This window comes from Salvelinus fontinalis, chromosome 4 (genome assembly GCF_029448725.1).
Source record: "Salvelinus fontinalis isolate EN_2023a chromosome 4, ASM2944872v1, whole genome shotgun sequence".
Taxonomy (NCBI): domain Eukaryota; kingdom Metazoa; phylum Chordata; class Actinopteri; order Salmoniformes; family Salmonidae; genus Salvelinus; species Salvelinus fontinalis.
The window spans coordinates 44,690,287-44,708,760 of NC_074668.1; the positions used below are offsets into that span (position 1 = coordinate 44,690,287).

General features: G+C 42.9%; 1 protein-coding gene across 2 annotated transcripts in view; it reads right to left on the reverse strand.

Moving 5' to 3' along the window:
- The window catches only part of LOC129853862 (whirlin-like), a 116,728-nt gene that overhangs the window by 36,314 nt on the left and 61,940 nt on the right, over positions 1-18,474 (reverse strand). For both annotated transcript variants that reach the window (XM_055920314.1, XM_055920313.1), the window contains exon 4: positions 5,580-5,806. In XM_055920314.1, coding sequence (XP_055776289.1) covers positions 5,580-5,806 — 227 coding nt within the window. The remainder of the gene's footprint in view (positions 1-5,579; positions 5,807-18,474) is intronic.

Sequence of the window (18,474 nt, forward strand, 5' to 3'; positions counted from 1 at the left end):
AGCTCCCAATCAGCCCCAATTAGTCCTGGTCGGAGAGCCCGTCGAGACCTGGCACGTCCAGCAGATGGAGCCATCGCCTCGTGATGTATACTCCGTCTGTCACCAGGCCTCGACGAGTCTCCCCCTGGTGGCTGACCTAATGTACGCAACAGTACGTATGGTCACTGTCGGGACGACGTCATCGATGCATTTATTGATGAAGCCAGTGGCTGATGTGGTGTACTCCTCAATGCCATCGGAAGAATCCCGGAACATATTCCAGTCGGTACTAGCAAACAGTCCTTTAGCTTAGCATCTGCGTCATCTGACCACTTCCCTAGTGAGTCAGATGTAGGGAGCTGCGCTGTTGCGCATACTTATTTTTTTTATTAAAAAATAAAAAATGTATCCCCTTTTCTCCCCAATTTTCGTGGTATCCAATCGCTAGTAATTACTATCTTGTCTCATCGCTACAACTCCCGTACGGGCTTGGGAGAGACGAAGGTCGAAAGCCATGCGTCCTCCGAAGCACAACCCAACCAAGCCGCACTGCTTCTTTAACACAGCGCGCCTCCAACCCGGAAGCCAGCCGCACCAATGTGTCGGAGGAAACACCGTGCACCTGGCCCCCTTGGTTAGCGCGCACTGCGCCCAGCCCGCCACAGGAGTCGCTGGAGCGCGATGAGACAAGGATATCCCTACCGGCCAAACCCTCCCTAACCAGGACGACGCTAGCCCAATTGTGCGTCGCCCCACGGACCTCCCGGTCGCGGCCGGCTGCGAGCCTGGGCGCGAACCCAGAGACTCTGGTGCCGCAGTTAGCACTGCGATGCAGTGCCCTAGACCACTGCGCCACCCGGGAGGCCCCGCGCATACTTTTCTAATAAGAGCAGTCCATGATCTCTGTAAAAAGCATTAAGTAATTATTTAGCCTATTGGCCTGCTCCAGAACAGCTATGTGAATCAATTTGCAAATGAGAAAATAAATGGGGGCAAATTAATAATTAAGCATTACCATTGAATTTAACCAGAGGGCCCTTTCCATGTTGAGAAATAGCCTCACACACGTGCACCTTGGTTGGGTGTTCTGGCTTGTGTTTGGGAGGGAGGAAGAGGGAGAGAAAGAGAGGAGGGGCTCATTTCTCCCCTTCTGAGGACCGGAACGAAAGCATAATCAGCGTTCTAACTCCCCCTTGTGGCGGTTTGGCGCAATGGCACAGTTGCGGTGACTGCATTACCACCACACCGGTAATCACGAGTCACGAAGGAAGTCAAATTTTGGTAATTAGGCTTCTCCAAGCTCTGATGCTGCTGATGGTCATTAGTAGCCTACCAAACTTACGTTTTATCTATATTTTCTCTTCATAATTTCTCTTCATATAACACCTTCCCAATAAATCCATTATTTATTTTAGACAGGTCTAAAGAAGTATGATATGAGGAAATATAGTCTATGTCAGAGGAAAATAATATCATACTCTGAGTTGTCCTTATGTTAGGTCCTGATGTGGCAATGCCAAATGGCTGTGGGCTCATTCTAAGATTTGCTTAGAATTCCGTGGCATTATTTTATATTATTTTATAGTATGAAGAGTACAATTTAATCATTTTCTCCAAATGATTTGATGGAGTGTGCACATGCGGCTATGCATAGTTAACAAAGAAGTTAACAAAGAAGTTAACAAAGAAATACAAACTCCTGTCCTTAATTTAGAGTTATTAATGTAACTTTAGTTGTTCTACAAACGTTGGGCTACATGATTTTGTTTTTAATACATTATAAGGCTGCATGATGAGACTAATGATGATTTGAAAAAAAGTCGCTTGAAAGGCATGAGCTCTGCTTTGTTTTTTGCTCAGGCTGTACACACTTCAATCGTCTCTCATTCACAATTTATGTTAATAAACTATTAGGCTATTTCTTCACATTATAAGTGCAGCAATGCGCACATGCCAGTAGGCTATGAAAACACCACTATCAAAAATGACAGTGAATGCAATTATGCATGTAATGCATTTATTATCAAGGTGCATTTTTATGGTGAAAATGATCTTCCCCAAACTTGAAACTCACGCCCTGCTTATGTATGCCAGTTAGGCTCTCAACCCCTTGTAAAGAGGATTAATGTGCTTCATTTTAAGAAGCCACTTTAGTGGTGATACAAACCGTATCAAAATATATAGGCCTATGGGCTACATGAGGTGTGCGACCATTTCTTTTAATGCTGAGCATCATTCACAAGTGATAGGCTAATAATGTCACCCATCGGACTATTCTTGATTGAATCTTGTCTTTGCATATTCTAAATAATATGTGTGTGAAATTTGTTTTGATTTAGAATGGACCGTTATCATGCACCTGTCTCGAAACAGGAGCAGCAGGAAAAAATACATGTCATCTACAGTTGAAGTTGGACGTTTACATACACCTTAGCCAAATACATTTCAACTCAGTTTTTCACAATTCCTGACATTTAAACCTAGTAAAAATTCCCTGTCTTAGGTCAGTTAGGATCACCACTTTATTTTAAGAATGTGAAATGTCAGAATAATAGTTGAGAGAATGATTTATTTCAGCTTTTATTTCTTTCATCACATTCCCAGTGTGTCAGAAGTTTATATACACTCAATTTGTATTTAGTAGCCTTGCCTTTAAATTGTTTCACTTGGATCAAACGTTTTGGGTAGCCTTCCACAAGCTTCCCACAATAAGTTGGGTGAATTTTGGCCCATTCCTCCTGACAGAGCTAGTCTAACTGAGTCAGGTTTGTAGGCCTCCTTAGTCGTACACGCTTTTTCAGTTCTGCCCACAAGTTTTCTGTAGGATTGAAGTCAGGGCTTTGTGATGGCCACTCCAATACCTGGACTTTGTTGTACTTGGACATAAACATTACACAACAAGTTGGAAATCACAAATTCAACAATGAGTGGTTTGGAAGGAATCAGTGGCTGCCTGCAAGCATTGCAAAGCAATCACTAGCCTGCTATTCAGTGGAGTGGGTATGTGGTCCATGTCTGGGTTTAAGGGTCTCTTTTCCAAGCTTAAAAGGATACATATTAAACATTGGCCATGCTGTCAATCGAGCATGACTTCTAGAAAGAGGTTCGAGTTCCTGACTTGGAAACTCAGAACTGGAAAATCTCAGACTTCAGTGAGTTCAAGACAAGTGGGAACTCAGAGAAAAAAACGAGCTCAGACTGGGAAAATATGTTTTGAATGGTCATCCAATTCAGAATTCCAAGTCAGGAACTCGGGCCTCTTTCTAGAGCTCACTGACATCATGATTAGAGCTCACTGACATCATGATTCAACCTTGTTTTTTTCAGAGTTATCAGTTGTCTTGAAAGCACCATAAATCCAGAGAATGCCATACTTTGATGACCGCCGCGCCACCTTTCTGTTGAAGTGAACACAACACAACAAGGTGAGTCCAAAAATGTCTTGTATGCTGCTGCATAAATGATGTAATATGCCAGGGAGATATGTATACTGTAGCTAAAAAAGTAATACTAAATGTATGTTGTTTAGCAAGCTGTTAGCTGTTGGTGGTGCACATGTAGCCTATAGCCTGTTTTAGATTAATGTCATCATCGAATATTGTAAGAGCTTTCACTGTCTGCTTATATGCCCCCTTTATTTATCCTACGTTTCTGACTTGGTGTACCGGGAGAATACTGTAACAATGGCCCATGTTCTGAATTCTGTCACTGTACATTTCAAAAGTGCTCAACAAATAGTTATATTGACTACGTCCATCCTAGCTCGCTCATTAATGTCTTAATCAAAATTACGGATTGCCTCTTATCCGCTCGTCGTCCCCTTATGCCATAGTTTGTACATCTCAATTGTCAGTAGAAGCCACACGTGATTAAGCAAGTCAGCCATGTTTTTTTTAAAGGTAGTAAATGAGGCTGAATGAACTGTTTTGCTGCCAGACAAGGCTCCACTAATAGCCAGGTGTAGCAGTGGTAAGGATTCATTCCATGGTGCTGAAAAGAACGCTCTGCCGTTGGGACAGCTTTATGTAGGCCCAAACAGTTTGTGGGCAACGTTTGTCACCGTTATAGTGCAACTAATGTATTGTTTAGTGTTGTGGCTTGGCTGGCATGCATCTTAAGCAATTTTCTTTTTGCCCCACCAATATTTCCATGCCAAAATCGCCACTGTACACACAAGTATACACCCACACTAAAGTGCCATAGGTTTTCCTGATAACCTTGAACAGTGAACGTCATTACAACAGTCAAGGACAGTGTTCAGGAGAGAGCAGAGCACACATTCTGACAGCTGCAGCTCAAGGTTCAGCCAATAACACACACTACACTGAAGCAGAACTTAGTGCACTCGAACCCGCCACAGCAATGTGTAGGCTATGCAGCTTCTTTGTTGACTAACTACTGCCCTCGCAAACACCCACTTCTTATTCTGGAAATAACCTCTGGTGTCATTCGCCCATGGCAAAAGAAGCTACTGGCCTGGTCAAGCAAATTGGAAACAGCACGTGAGTTATTTCCAGATTAGCCTGGTTCCAGGCTAAGCAGCTAACGCAATGTGGTTTGATTGAATTGTGCCATAAGACCGAGTAGGGTCTTTGGTTAGTAGTTAAACAGAAAGTGCTGGAAGGAGGATATCACTAATAATGAGAGGCCAAATATATGGAAGTGAAGGACTAAAAGCGACCTTGCCTGATTTCTAAAGGAGCTGAGGGGAAATGCATACTTCCTAGGGTTCTCAAACAGCCTGCCTCCATTAGAGCTGGTGACAGAGAGCTGAGGTAAAGGAGGGAGAGACAGGCAGCTCGCTGTGGGACTGAGCACCATATCACACGTCACAGTCAAATCCAACAATGAAGTGGATGTATTCTGCCTCACATTACTCACTCAATCACTCGCATAACAAAAGCCCTGCCACTGACAGTGGTAGGATAAAGAATTACATTGGTCAGAGACTGAATGGTAATTTCATTCTGTTACCTTGCTACGTGATATTTCGATGAAATGCTTCAATGGGGGCTGTCTTATAAAGAAAAAAATATATTCAATTATGTTGCTAATCTTAATGTCAACCGATTGAATATAATTGATTTCACCCAACAGAATGACTGCGTCCCAAATGGCATCCTAATCCTTATATAGTGTACTAGTAGTGCACTAAATACGGAATAGGGTGCCAATGCAGACAAAGTATTTTTCCATCAATGCCCTAAGACATTCTTTCTGCTCAAATAAGAAATTACTGACTGAATGCAAATATCATTCAACGTTCGAAGCATTAAACATACTACATCCCTCTTCAGAGAATGTTGGAGCCACTGTACATTGTACATTCCAAGAACGTTTGGTTTAAAGGGAACTTAAAATAAACAGAGAAAAGAGCTTACACTCACTAGTTGCGGTTAGAACTGTGACCTATAACATGACTTTTTCGCTGAAAACAAAAATGTCATAGAACTCCCATAGGAAGCATCTCAAATGGCCCATAGGGTTCTGGTCAAAAGTAGAGTACTCTATAGGGAATAGGGTGCCATTTGGGTTACACACATAGAATTCACAAAGAGATTGCCCTTTTGACGATGTTGTGCCTGTTTGTGCTAAATCACCGTGTAGTAGCTGGGCTGGCGGTGCTCTCTACTATGGGCGGTGGGCTCGGGGGGCTAGGGCTGCTGATCCATTTGGTCTGGTCCACCACGGTGCGGGCATGAGGCAGGCGGCCAACGTCTCTCACCCTAACCAGCAGGTGGCGACACGTCTTCAGGATCCTCACCGCCTCATCATGGGGGATGGCCACGAAGCTCCGCCCATTCACCTCCAGCAGCTGGTCGCCCACCTGAACCCACAGAGAAGAGAGGTTATACTTGTAGATATACACTAGGCATATCAAACATTAGGTGCACCTTCCTAATATTGAGTTGCACCTTCCCTTTTGCCCACAGAATAGCCTCAATTTGTCAGGGCATGGACTCTACCATGTGTCGAAAGCGTTCCACAAAGATCCACATATTGACTGAAATCATTCCCACAGTTGTGTTAAAATGGCTGAAAGTCCTTTGGGTGGTGGACAATTCTTGATACACACGGGAAACTACCCAGCACGAAACAACCCAGCAGCATTGCAGTTCTTGACACAAACCGGTGCGCCTGACACCTAATACCATAACCCGTTCAAAGGCACTTAAATCTTTTGTGTTGCCCATTTACCCTCTGAATGGAACACATACACAATCCATTACTAAATTGTCATAAGGCTTAAAAATCCTTCTTTAACCTGTCTCCTCCCCTTCATCTACACTGATTGAAGTGGATTTAACAAGTGACATCAATAAGGGATCACAGGCAGAGCCCCACCTCTTTTGAGCCACACCTGTTTAGCTAAAGAAAAGTGTGTTTTGCATGTTATTTTGGCATTAATACGTGTCAAATATCCGTTTTCATAAAAATGTAAAAAAATAATTGCTAAGTTAATAAAGCCGCATACAAACATGGTCTCTTATTGCTTTCTTGAGTAAAGCAGCTCCAAAATGCAGGTGTTTCAGCCTAGCTCAGTGCTTTCTGTGGTGGTGGGGCAGCCAGCGGAAAATACAGAGCGTAGGGGTTGGTAATGTTCTCTAGTTGCACCGTGATTGGCTCACTGTTCTGTCACTCATGGGGACACTATGTCACCTCAAAATCTACAGAGAAAGCTCAAAAATTCAAGCCCCTTGGGTGCTGCCATAGATTTACATTAGAAGTGCCCATCCAAGAAGGCTCAAGGTCATTGGCTGCAGATAAAATGACATCAAATCCCGTTATATCTACTGTAGCTTTGATTGGACTGATGAGAGGCCAAATCTATGGAAGGAACATCATTCATAAAACCATGTTCTAGCAGACCATAACGACCAAAGCTTATTATCTCCCAGCCTATTCATTCTTCAAAAGCACAAACAAAACACTTGACATTGTGATTTACAATCAATAATTGTTGTTGTGCCCTTCCATATTCTTCCTGTTTGACATTTATGAGAAGCAGTTTAGCTTTGATTTCAGCTTAATAGTTACTAGGGAGTGAACGTTATACACGGAGAAAATTGGACCTCTCTGAAATTAAAATGAATGGCCCTTCCTTCAGCAAAATATATTTTACCTAAACCCTCCCTGAACGCGTGAAAATAATAATAATTAAAACAAAGTGGATAGCAGAGAACATGTCTACCCTCACTTATTGGACAGACCAGACACTTAGATATGCAGTTTTAAAAACTGTTCTTCATCCAGTCAGCATTACATAGCAAATTAGGAATTTGAATAGCGCTCAGAGCTGCTGGCCAGAAGGTTGTGGGTTCGCAAACCATGGACAAGAGTAGGGATGGAAATATCTCCTTTATAGTTAAAGCATTGCATGATTGCCATTTATAAACATTTCATGCAATTCTACGTCATTTTACATATTAGCAGAATATTTTTTTAATACCACAAAAATTACCGAAATTACAGACTAATGGACAGAGAGATAGGCCTATGTGTTCATCTTATCATTATTTATCCAATGCCAAATCAGGGTGTCTTCTTTGTAAGAAAACTGTCCCAGTTTGCAAATTTAAATTTAAATTTATTTATTTTTATATATATATTTTTTCACCTTTATTTAACTCGTTGAGAACAAGTTCTCATTTGAAACTGCGACCTGGCCAAGATAAAGCATAGCAGTGTGAACAGACAACAACACAGAGTTACACATGGAGTAAACAATAAACAAGTCAATAACATGGTAGAAAAAAAAGAGAATCTATATACAATGTGTGCAAAAGGCATGAAGAGGTAGGCAATAGATCAAATAATTACAATTTAGCAGATTAACACTGGAGTGATAAATCATCAGATGATCATGTGCAAGTAGAGATACTGGTGTGCAAAAGAGCAGAAAAGTAAATAAATAAAAGCAGTATGGGGGGTGAGGTAGGTAAATTGGGTGGGCTATATACCGATGGACTATGTACAGCTGCAGCGATCAGTTAGCTGCTCGGATAGCAGATGTTTAAAGTTGTTGAGGGAGATAAAAGTCTCCAACTTCAGAGATTTTTGCAATTCGTTCCAGTCGCAGGCAGCAGAGAACTGGAAGGAACGGCGTCCAAATTAGGTTTTGGCTTTAGGGATGATCAGTGCGATACACCTGCTGGAGCGCGTGCTACGGGTGGGTGTAGCCATCGTGACCAGTGAACTGAGATAAGGCGGCACTTTACCTAGCATAGCCTTGTAGATGACCTGTAGCCAGTGGGTCTGACGACAAACATGTAGCGAGGGCCAGCCGACTAGGGCATACAGGTCACAGTGGTGGGTCGTATAAGGTGCTTTAGTAACAAAACGGATGGCACTGTGATAAACTGCATCCAGTTTGCTGAGTAGAGTATTGGAAGCTATTTTGTAGATGATATCGCCGAAGTCGAGGATCGGTAGGATAGTCAGTTTTACTTGGGTAAGTTTGGCGGCGTGACTGAAGGATGCTTTGTTGCGAAATAGAAAGCCGACTCTAAATTTGATTTTGGATTGGAGATGTTTGATATGAGTCTGGAAGGAGAGTTTGCAGTCTAGCCAGACACCTAGGTACTTATAGATGTCCACTTATTCTAGGTCGGAACCGTCCAGGGTGGTGATGCTAGTCAGGCGTGCGGGTGCAGGCAGCGAACGGTCGAAAAGCATGCATTTGGTTTTACTAGCGTTTAAAAGCAGTTGGAGGCCACGGAAGGAGTGTTGTATGGCATTGAAGCTCCTTTGGAGGTTAGATAGCACCATGTCCAAGGAAGGGCCAGAAGTATACAGAATGGTGTCGTCTGCGTAGAGGTGGATCAGGGAATCGCCCGCAGCAAGAGCAACATCATTGATATAGACAGAGAAAAGAGTCGGCCCGAGAATTGAACCCTGAGGTACCCCCATAGAGACTGCCAGAGGACCGGACAGCATGCCCTCCGATTTGACACACTGAGCATCATTCTGCAAAGTAGTTGGTGAACCAGGCAAGGCAGCCATTAGAAAAACCGAGGCTACTGAGTCTGCCGATAAGAATATGGTGATTGACAGAGTCGAAAGCCTTGGCCATGTCGATGAAGACGGCTGCACAGTACTGTCTTTTCTCGATGGCGATTATGATATCGTTTAGTACCTTGAGCAGGGCTGAGGTGCACCCGTGACCGGCTCGGAAACCGGATTGCACAGCGGAGAAGGTACGGTGGGATTCGAGATGGTCAGTGATCTGTTTGTTGACTTGGCTTTCGAAGACCTTAGATAGGCAGGGCAGGATGGATATAGGTCTGTAACAGTTTGGGTCCAGGGTGTCTCCCCCTTTGAAGAGGGGGATGACCGCGGCAGCTTTCCAATCCTTGGGGATCTCAGATGATACGAAGAAGAGGTTGAACAGGCTGGTAATAGGGGGTGCGACAATGGCGGCGGACAGTTTCAGAAATAGGGGGTCCAGATTGTCAAGCCCAGCTGATTTGTATGGGTCCAGGTTTTGCAGCTCTTTCAGAACATCTGCTATCTGGATTTGGGTAAAGGAGAAGCTGGGGAGGCTTGGGCGAGTAGCAGCGGGGGGGCGGGGCTGTTGGCCAAGGTTGGAGTCGCCAGGAGGAAGGCATGGCCAGCCATTGAGAAATGCTTGTTGAAGTTTTCGATTATCACGGATTTATCGGTGGTGACCGTGTTACCTAGCCTCAGTGCAGTGGGCAGCTGGGAGGAGGTGCTCTTGTTCTCCATGGACTTTACAGTATCCCAGAACTTTTTGGAGTTAGAGCTACAGGATGCAAATTTCTGCTTGAAAAAGCTGGCCTTTGTTTTCCTGGGTGACTGCGTGTATTGGTTCCTGACTTCCCTGAACAGTTGCATATCGCGGGGGCTCTTCCATGCTATTGCAGTTCGCCACAGGATGTTTTTGTGCTGGTCGAGGGCAGTCAGGTCTGGAGTGAGCCAAGGGCTTTTTCTGTTCTTAGTTCTGCATTTTTTGAACTGAGCATGCTTGTCTAATATGGTGAGGAAGTAACTTTTAAAGAATGACCAGGCATCCTCAACTGACGGGATGAGGTCAATATCCTTCCAGGGTATAATAATAATAATAATAATAATAATAAATAAATAATAATAACCTGAGTTGTCATTAGGATTCTGAGCATGGTACTTTCAAAAGTTAGGCCTACCTTTCCCGTTCTATCGATTCCTTGGATCATTTCATGTTTTCATGTGTACATGAGTTATTGACGTTCAAGCAGGCAGAAATCCCGCCGGTGTTACGTAGCACCGTGATAGTCGCTCTCACTACTGTACACTAGAAGTTGATTGGAATACGACGTTTAGACTGCGGAAAAATATATCATACATGTCTAATTTCAATATTGGCCGATGTCATAACTCGGGGGGATTTATTTTCTCTAATGAGACAATTATCATATTTTTTTTTTTCGATATTCCTACCTCGAGAAATGTGTAATTTAACAGAGGGTCTAGCACATTTTCCTATTTGTCTGCCTCTTAAATCTAGCGCGCATTGCATGTTGCATTTGCTAGAGATATTATGGAAAGGAGATAGGAATACAATGAACAAAGTAACGTATAACGTCCCACCTTCACTGTCAACCAGTCGCGTTCACGTTGTCATGCTGCGTAACGCGGTTGCTAAGCTAATCATCACGCAATCCATTCTCAAAGTAAGTGTATATTTTTTTTCCTCGAAAGTACCTAATGTCACGATTTCAACACAAAAATATTAGTAATGTTGTACTTTTTTTTGACGAAATTCTGCGAATGTTGGGTTTTTGAGCTAGACCCCAATAGACTCTCATTCACTCCTTGAAGGACAGCGCTCCTTGTCCCTGAATTGCCCAAGATGCACCACGCGGCCATTTCCATAGCATGTGCAACGTTTCCCATCTCCTCAAAACTACAGTATTTCTGCCGTTGCGAATGTTAGAATCCACTCTGTTAAAGCACATGTCTGCAAGGTGAATATGGTGAGTTTGTAGACTCCTAAATTGATAGTGCAGTTTGCTCTTGGCGATTTTACAGCTAACTAGGTACATTACATTATGATATTGTATTTTGTAATATTGTGTTTAACTACGTTTGCTAGCTAGTTACCCGGCCCAAACCTTTAAATCATCTCCTGAACTGCCACCATAGCCCCACGCAGCACAGCCATTGGTTAAGCAGCATACAAAAACGTGTTCGATTAGAAACAGCAGAGCAGGCCAGCGCGCAAGGTTGGAATATCCATTACTGTGTTAATTAACATTTATTTAACTAGGCAAGTCAGTAAAGAACAAATTCTTATTTTACAATGAAGGCCTACCCTGGCCAAACCCTCCCCTAACCCAATCACAGCCAGTTGTGATACAGCCAAGGATCGAACCATGGTCAGTAGTGACACCTCTAGCACTGCCTTAGACTGCTGCGCCACTCGGGAGCCCTCAAAATGCAGTTTAGTTTTGGCATAGGCTGATCAGGTAAATCCAGGTGAAAGCTATGAACCCTCATTGATGTCACTTGTTAAATCCACTTCCATCAGTGTAGTTGAAGGGGAGGAGACAGGTTAAAGAAGGATTTTTAAGCCTTGAGACAATTGAGACATGGCTTTTGTATGTGTGCCATTCAGAGGGGGAATGGGCAAGACAAAATATTTAAGTGCCTTTGAATGAGGTATGGTAGTAGGTGCCAGGCACACTGGTTTGTGTCACGCTCAACAGTTTCCCCATGTGTATCAAGAATAGTCCACCACCCAAAGGACATCCAGCCAACTTGACACAACTGTGGGAAGCATTGGAACCAACATGGGCCAGCATCCTTGTGGAAGGCTTTCGACACCTTGTAGAGTCCATGCCCCGATGAATTGAGGCTGTTCTGAGGGCAAAATTACATGACCCTCCCCTGGACCATGTAAAAAAAAATACTAAACCCTCCCCTTGACTGAAATTGAAAAAACATGACCCTCCCCCATGTAAAAAAAATACTAAACCCTCCCCTTGACTGAAATTGAAAAAACATGACCCTCCCTCATTTTCCTCCAGGTAACCATTTATTTCCCTTTCTATCTGTCCCTTAGTAAGGAAAACATGATCAACAGGGGGATACAAAAGGCGTCTTTGCTATCAATATGTAACATGATTAGTATCTAATAGAAATATCATTCACAATTAAATAACTTCTATATAGACTGAAGTGTATCAATGTTGTTTTTCCATTTCTCAAGTCTTATACTAGTCTTCCACCATAAAGGTGGTGGTCTAGCTCTCTCCTCCTGCCTCATAATCTATATCCTATCCATTAAACATAAAAAAGAAAAGACTGCCCCACACCTTAAAAAATAATAAGTTAGGCTAGTGTGAAATAAAAGACAACAGAAAATCTTAGAAACACAGGAGAAGCTGAGGTATTACTGGACCTCTTCAAATGGCCAATTCTCTTTCCACAAGAGGAAGAAATTAGTTATTGACTTCTCCCCTCCTCTCCCTCCCTCCTAACACTAATGCATTTACAGTATATGCAGTTGAAGAATCAGCTTGAGTGAACTTCCATAATTCATTGAAGAGGAGGGAGGGAAAGAGATGGAGGGAGGGTGAGGGTCTGATTTACATCGCCCAGCCAGGGCATCTGAGGTGCAGCCACTGAATGGGAGAGTTTTACTATAGGGCTCTGGTCAACAGTAGTGCACTATAAAGGGAATAGGGTACCATTTGGGACACACCTCAAAGTCCATGTCCCTCAGCCCCCTGCCTCTGTAATGCTTACTCTGTGGCAGTATGGGACCCCTCCAGCGTACTGTAACTCAGCTGCTCAAAGTCGATAGATCGAACCGTCATTTCCAACTGGCGTTTCATTGATCATCCGAGATGAAGCGTGAAATAAAATGGTTATGAGTCAGACGAGACTGAGAGGAGCAATTGTCCATACACAATGTTCTTGTCCTTTCTCAGAGAGAGAGAGAGAAGGGGGGGGTAGAGAGAGAGAAAAAAAAGAGAGGCTAAGGGCAATTTCCTATTTTGGGTGGCTGAGACAGTTGTCTGACTTGATCGTTTTTCTCCAGGTGGCCTGAGAGAGAGGGGCTATTACTGACACGGTACAGCAAATGGACAATCTCTCCGAAACACACTAAATGTTGTTTTTCAGAGGGTTGCCAGCCAAAGAGACAAGACACTGGCACCTATCTGTGGATGAGAAGTGGCAGAGGCTATGTCCCAAATGGCACCCTGTGAAATGTTCCAGCTACAGGCCCTTGTCAATGTTTTATTGGGATTTCAAGCTGTATGCGAAGGTTGAACACTTCTATTTGAATTGCATGCACCAGGATTTCCCAAACTAGGGGTCACAACCTGATTTGAAAATGGGGTTGCGAGATAACATTTGTGCTTGGTTCATAGAACCGGGGTTGTTCTCTAATAAGAAACTATATGCATATGTTTTGGCACTGATTAACTGTTGAAGGTCTTTGGAAATAAGTTTGTTGATGTCTTAAGAAAAATTCTCATTAAGATTCTTCCATTTTTGCCCCGTTCTCATGGTCTTTGGTTACAATCAAAAATTCGACATTTCTTTTCAAGAAAAGTTAATAATCTTAGCAGCTTCAACAGCTGTGGGGAAAAAAGCATTATCAAAAGTTGGTTTGAACTGAATATTGTATTGTGTAAAGTTTGGGTATTAGTGTTCAATGCCTGCCAAAATTAATGGAGTTAGTGTTGAGACACTAACCACCTTGTCCGAGGCTATCACGTACACCCAGAAGATGATCTAGGATATAACACTTTAAGATATTTGGCTACTATTATAGGGTATATTTTTATGTTTGGTTTTTATATGTACTGTATGAGTATATGCATGTGTACATATAGGTTACCGCCAACATAACAGAAACACCAACATAAAGTGTTTAAATAGGTTAACCTGTTAAACTCTGACCCCCCCTGGTGGCATTTTCTAAACAATGCATAATATTGTCTACTACCCTCATAAAGTACATTTCGGTTGCAAACTATACATCCTACAAACCCATGCTAAGTAAAGTACTGTTAGAAAGGTAAGAACTGTGGGATGCTGATAAAGGTGTCAGAAACAACTACAGAGCCTGAGAAACAACAGGCCCTGAAATGTTAAAAAAAAAATTTTACTGTCCCCATTTAGGGAATAAGAGATTTGTAAGTTTAGTTTTGAGATAAAATATGTCACCAATTACTATTCCCAAAAGATTTTCAAACAAATTAAGAAAAACAATTGAAAAGATTTGGGGGGAAAACAAAATAAAAAAACAATCTGTTGCGTAATGGTGGCGTGCTAAACATGCACAAATTCCAATAGGAACAGAGACATTTGAAATGGCACAGGGCTTGTTCAACGTTCCTTGCCTTCATTTTTCGTCTTAAATAAATAATGGTTCCAAGTGGCACCCTATCCCCATAGGGTTCTGTTCAAAAAGTAGGGGGGAAAGTATAGTGTGCCAGTGGGCTGGCCTGTTAAAAGAAAAGAAAAGGCAGGGCTGTAGGCTGGATAAGACAACGTCCGATCCCCTGGGGGAGTGACACTAATTAAAGCCCACGTCAGTGCACACAGATGGGACAGGCACACGATCATCTGTCACACCGCCCGTTAGACAACAGCTGCATCCAGACTGGCTTGATATAGAGGCCCTCGTTAAGGGCTGACACCTGGCTGACGGACGGTGTTTTTTTGCTCCTCAGTGACAGGATGACTAATAAGATGCATTTAGAGGAGTTTAGTTTATCCACTGCCAGAGGAGAGAAAAGAAGAGGAGGCATTTTGTTTCTCCTAACTTCTGTAAAATAACTTCGGAAAATGCCTTGAATCCAAAGAGCAACATTGAATTAGCCTCATGAAATCAGCCTGATCTTGATAGCTCCCATTCTGTGTCACTGCTTGACAAGGCTAACATTGAAAGTCCCTGTTCTCAAACATATTTTTTTTACTCCATAATTCACAGGGCTATATATAACTTCATCCATTTATAAACAACAGGTTATAGAACATTAACACCGCCACAATAATGCCTGCAATCACATACAGCCTTTGTGGTAATTAATCATTTATACACCTGGTGGTGATGCAGGTGCAAACTACATACTAAAAAGAAACAATAGTTTGATATCTAGCTGTTTCCCATTGATCTGCCAGAGGTAGCAGACAGGCAGGCCTCAAGTCAGTGTTTAACAGGCTGAGGTAAGAGAGAGGTAGAGGGGAAGAAAGAGGACATAAGAGACGGAGAGAGGGAAAGGAGAATAGAGAGAATGAGAGAGGGAGGGGAGGTAAATGTGGGTAGGTGAGACAGACAGAGACGGCCTCAGGAGAACAGACAGCCTCTTTACTTTCCTACTGCTCCTCTAATGGCAATATCACTCACTCTGCCAGACTGCCATGGATGTAGACCCACAACATAACACCGACAGAGCATTACACTGGAAAACAGTGTAGTTCTTATGGACCCCTGAATACACTGTGGAGTGCAATTAACAATACTGAGGCAGAACATTAAAAAATATATATATCTGAGAGGCTTGTAGTAGAATAGAGAAAGAAAAATAACCTTGAACTTTTCCAAAATTAACAGGTTCTCCAGAAATCCCAGTTGGAAGATTCCGGGAATCAGGAGGGAATAACCAGGGAATCTTCTAACCAGGACTTCTGGAAAACCTTTAGTCCATGCAGGTTCTCATCCCAGTGGCTAGAGTACCATCGGCCCCACAGAACTAGAATGAGTAGAACAGGTCTCCGTTAATGGGTGGACTGGTGGCCATTTTGAGTGCTGGCATGAGTTTACTAGTCAAATTGCCATAGTTAGAGATTGTTATTCCCATTCTAGTTATGCTATTTATATGGTTGTCCGCAGAGCCCTAACACTCAGCTGATAGCGTGCCTGGCCTCTATCCCCGCCTCCCCCTGCCACAGTCAGCTAGAAAACACAAGACAGCACAGTGCTTTCTGTCAAAGAAATGCTGCCAAAATGTCAAGCGCCTGTTATTTAATCAAGAGTCCAGGCTTGGATTTAGTGTGGCTTTCTGAGTTTTTTATAGTCCTCTTTATGGAAGAAGATTTTTCCAAAGAGGGAGATGACATGTTTGAACTGGGCTGACAGAGGGGATTCAGTGAGAAACAGAGACAGATGTATGCCAGATATCTTCCCAAGCCCAGCCATGCCATAATGCTATGATGCATGATTCAGCCATACTGTTTATAGGCACACTGATCTATACAGTGGCAAGAAAAAGTATGTGAACCCTTTGGAATTACCTGGACTTCTATATAAATTGGTCATAAAATGTCAAACAATAGACAAACACAGTGTGCTTAAACTAATAACACGCAAACAATTACACGTTTTCATGTCTTTATTTAACACACCGTGTAAACATTCACAGTGCAGGGTGCGAAAAGTATGTGAACCCTTGGATTGAATAACTGGTTGACCCTCCTTTGGCAGCAATAACCTCAACCAAACATTTTCTGTAGTTGAGACCAGATCAGACCTGCACAACGGTCAGGAGGAATATTGGACCATTCCTCTTTACAAAACTGTTTCAGTTCAGCAATATTCTTGGGATGTCTGGTGTGAACCGCTCTCTTGATGTCATGCCATAGCATCTCAATCGGGTTGAGGTCAGGACTCTGACTGGGCCACTCCAGAAGGCGTATTTTCTTCTGTTGAAGCCATTCTGTAGTTGATTTCCTTCTGTGTGTTGGGTCGTTGTCCTGTTGCATCACCCAACTTCTGTTGAGCTTCAATTGGCGAACAGATAGCCTTACATTCTCCTGCAAAATGTCTTCATAAACTTGGGAAATCATTTTTCCAATGATGTTAGGATGAAACAGTCAGAGGTCACCAAGCGCAACATAGCTTCAGCATGTAAATCAGCTAGAAAGATGTGTCGGCATCGAGTAATTGTCTCTGGCCCCCTCCCAGTTAGGGGGAGTGATGAGCTCTACAGCAGAGTCTCACAACTCAATCGCTGGTTGAAAACTGTTTTCTGCCAAACCCAAAAGATAGAATTTGTAGATAATTGGCCCTCTTTCTGGGACTCACCCACAAACAGGACCAAGCCTGGCCTGCTGAGGAGTGACGGACTCCATCCTAGCCGGAGGGGTACTCTCATCTTATCTACCAACATAGACAGGGCTCTAACTCCTATAGCTCCACAATGAAATAGAGTGCAGGCCAGGCAGCAGGCTGTTAGCCAGCCTGCCAGCTTAGTGGAGTCTGCCACTAGCACAGTCAGTGTAATCAGCTCAGCTATCCCCCTTAAGGCCGTGTCTGTGCCTCAACCTAGGTTGGGCAAAACTAAACATGGCGGTGTTCGCCTTAGCAATCTCACTAGGATAAAGACCTCCTCCATTCCTGCCATTATTGAAAGAGATCGTGATACCTCACATCTCAAAATAGGGCTACTTAATGTTAGATCCCTCACTTCAAACGCAGTTATAGTCAACTAACTAATCACTGATCATAATCTTGATGTGATTGGCCTGACTGAAACATGGCTTAAGCCTGATGAATTTACTGTGTTAAATGAGGCCTCACCTCCTAGTTACACTAGTGACCATATCCCCCGTGCATCCCACAAAGGTGGAGGTGTTGCTATCATTTACGGTAGCAAATTTCAATTTACAAAAAAAAAAGAAAGACGTTTTCGTCTTTTGAGGTTCTAGTCATGAAATCTATGCAGCCTACTCAATCCCTTTTTATAGCTACTGTTTACAGGCCTCCTGGGCTATACACAGCGTTCCTCACTGAGTTCCCAGAATTCCTATCGGACCTTGTAGTCATAGCAGATAATATTCCAATTTTTGGTGATTTTAATATTCACATGGAAAAGTCCACAGACACATTCCAAAATGCTTTCGGAGCCATCATCGACTCAGTGGGTTTTGTCCAACATGTCTCTGGACCTACTCACTGTCACAGTCATACTCTGGACCTAGTTTTGTCCCATGGAATAAATGTTGTGGATCTTACTGTTTTTCCTCATAATCCTGGACTATCGGACCACCATTTTAGTACATTTGCAATCGCAACAAATTATCTGCTCAGACCCCCACCAAGGAGCATCAAAAGTCGTGCTATAAATTCTCAGACAACACAAAGATTCCTTGATGCACTTCCAGACTCCCTCTGCCCAAGGACGTCAGAGGACAAAAATCAGTTAACCTTTTACGGGGGCAGCCCGACACCGGTACACTTATGACAACATCCAACTCAAAGTGCAGGGCGCGAAATTCAAAATATATATATTTTTTTAAAATATTTAACTTTCACACATTAACAAGTCCAAGACACCAGATGAAAGGTGCACATCTTGTGAATCAAGCCAACATGTCCGATTTTTAAAATGTTTTACAGGGAAGACAAAATATGTAAATCTATTAGCTAACCACGTTAGCAAAAGACACAACTTTTCACAACTCCATCAGTTTCTTACTCCATCAGGTGCTATCACAAATTCGACCAAATAAAGATATAAATAGCCACTAACCAAGAAA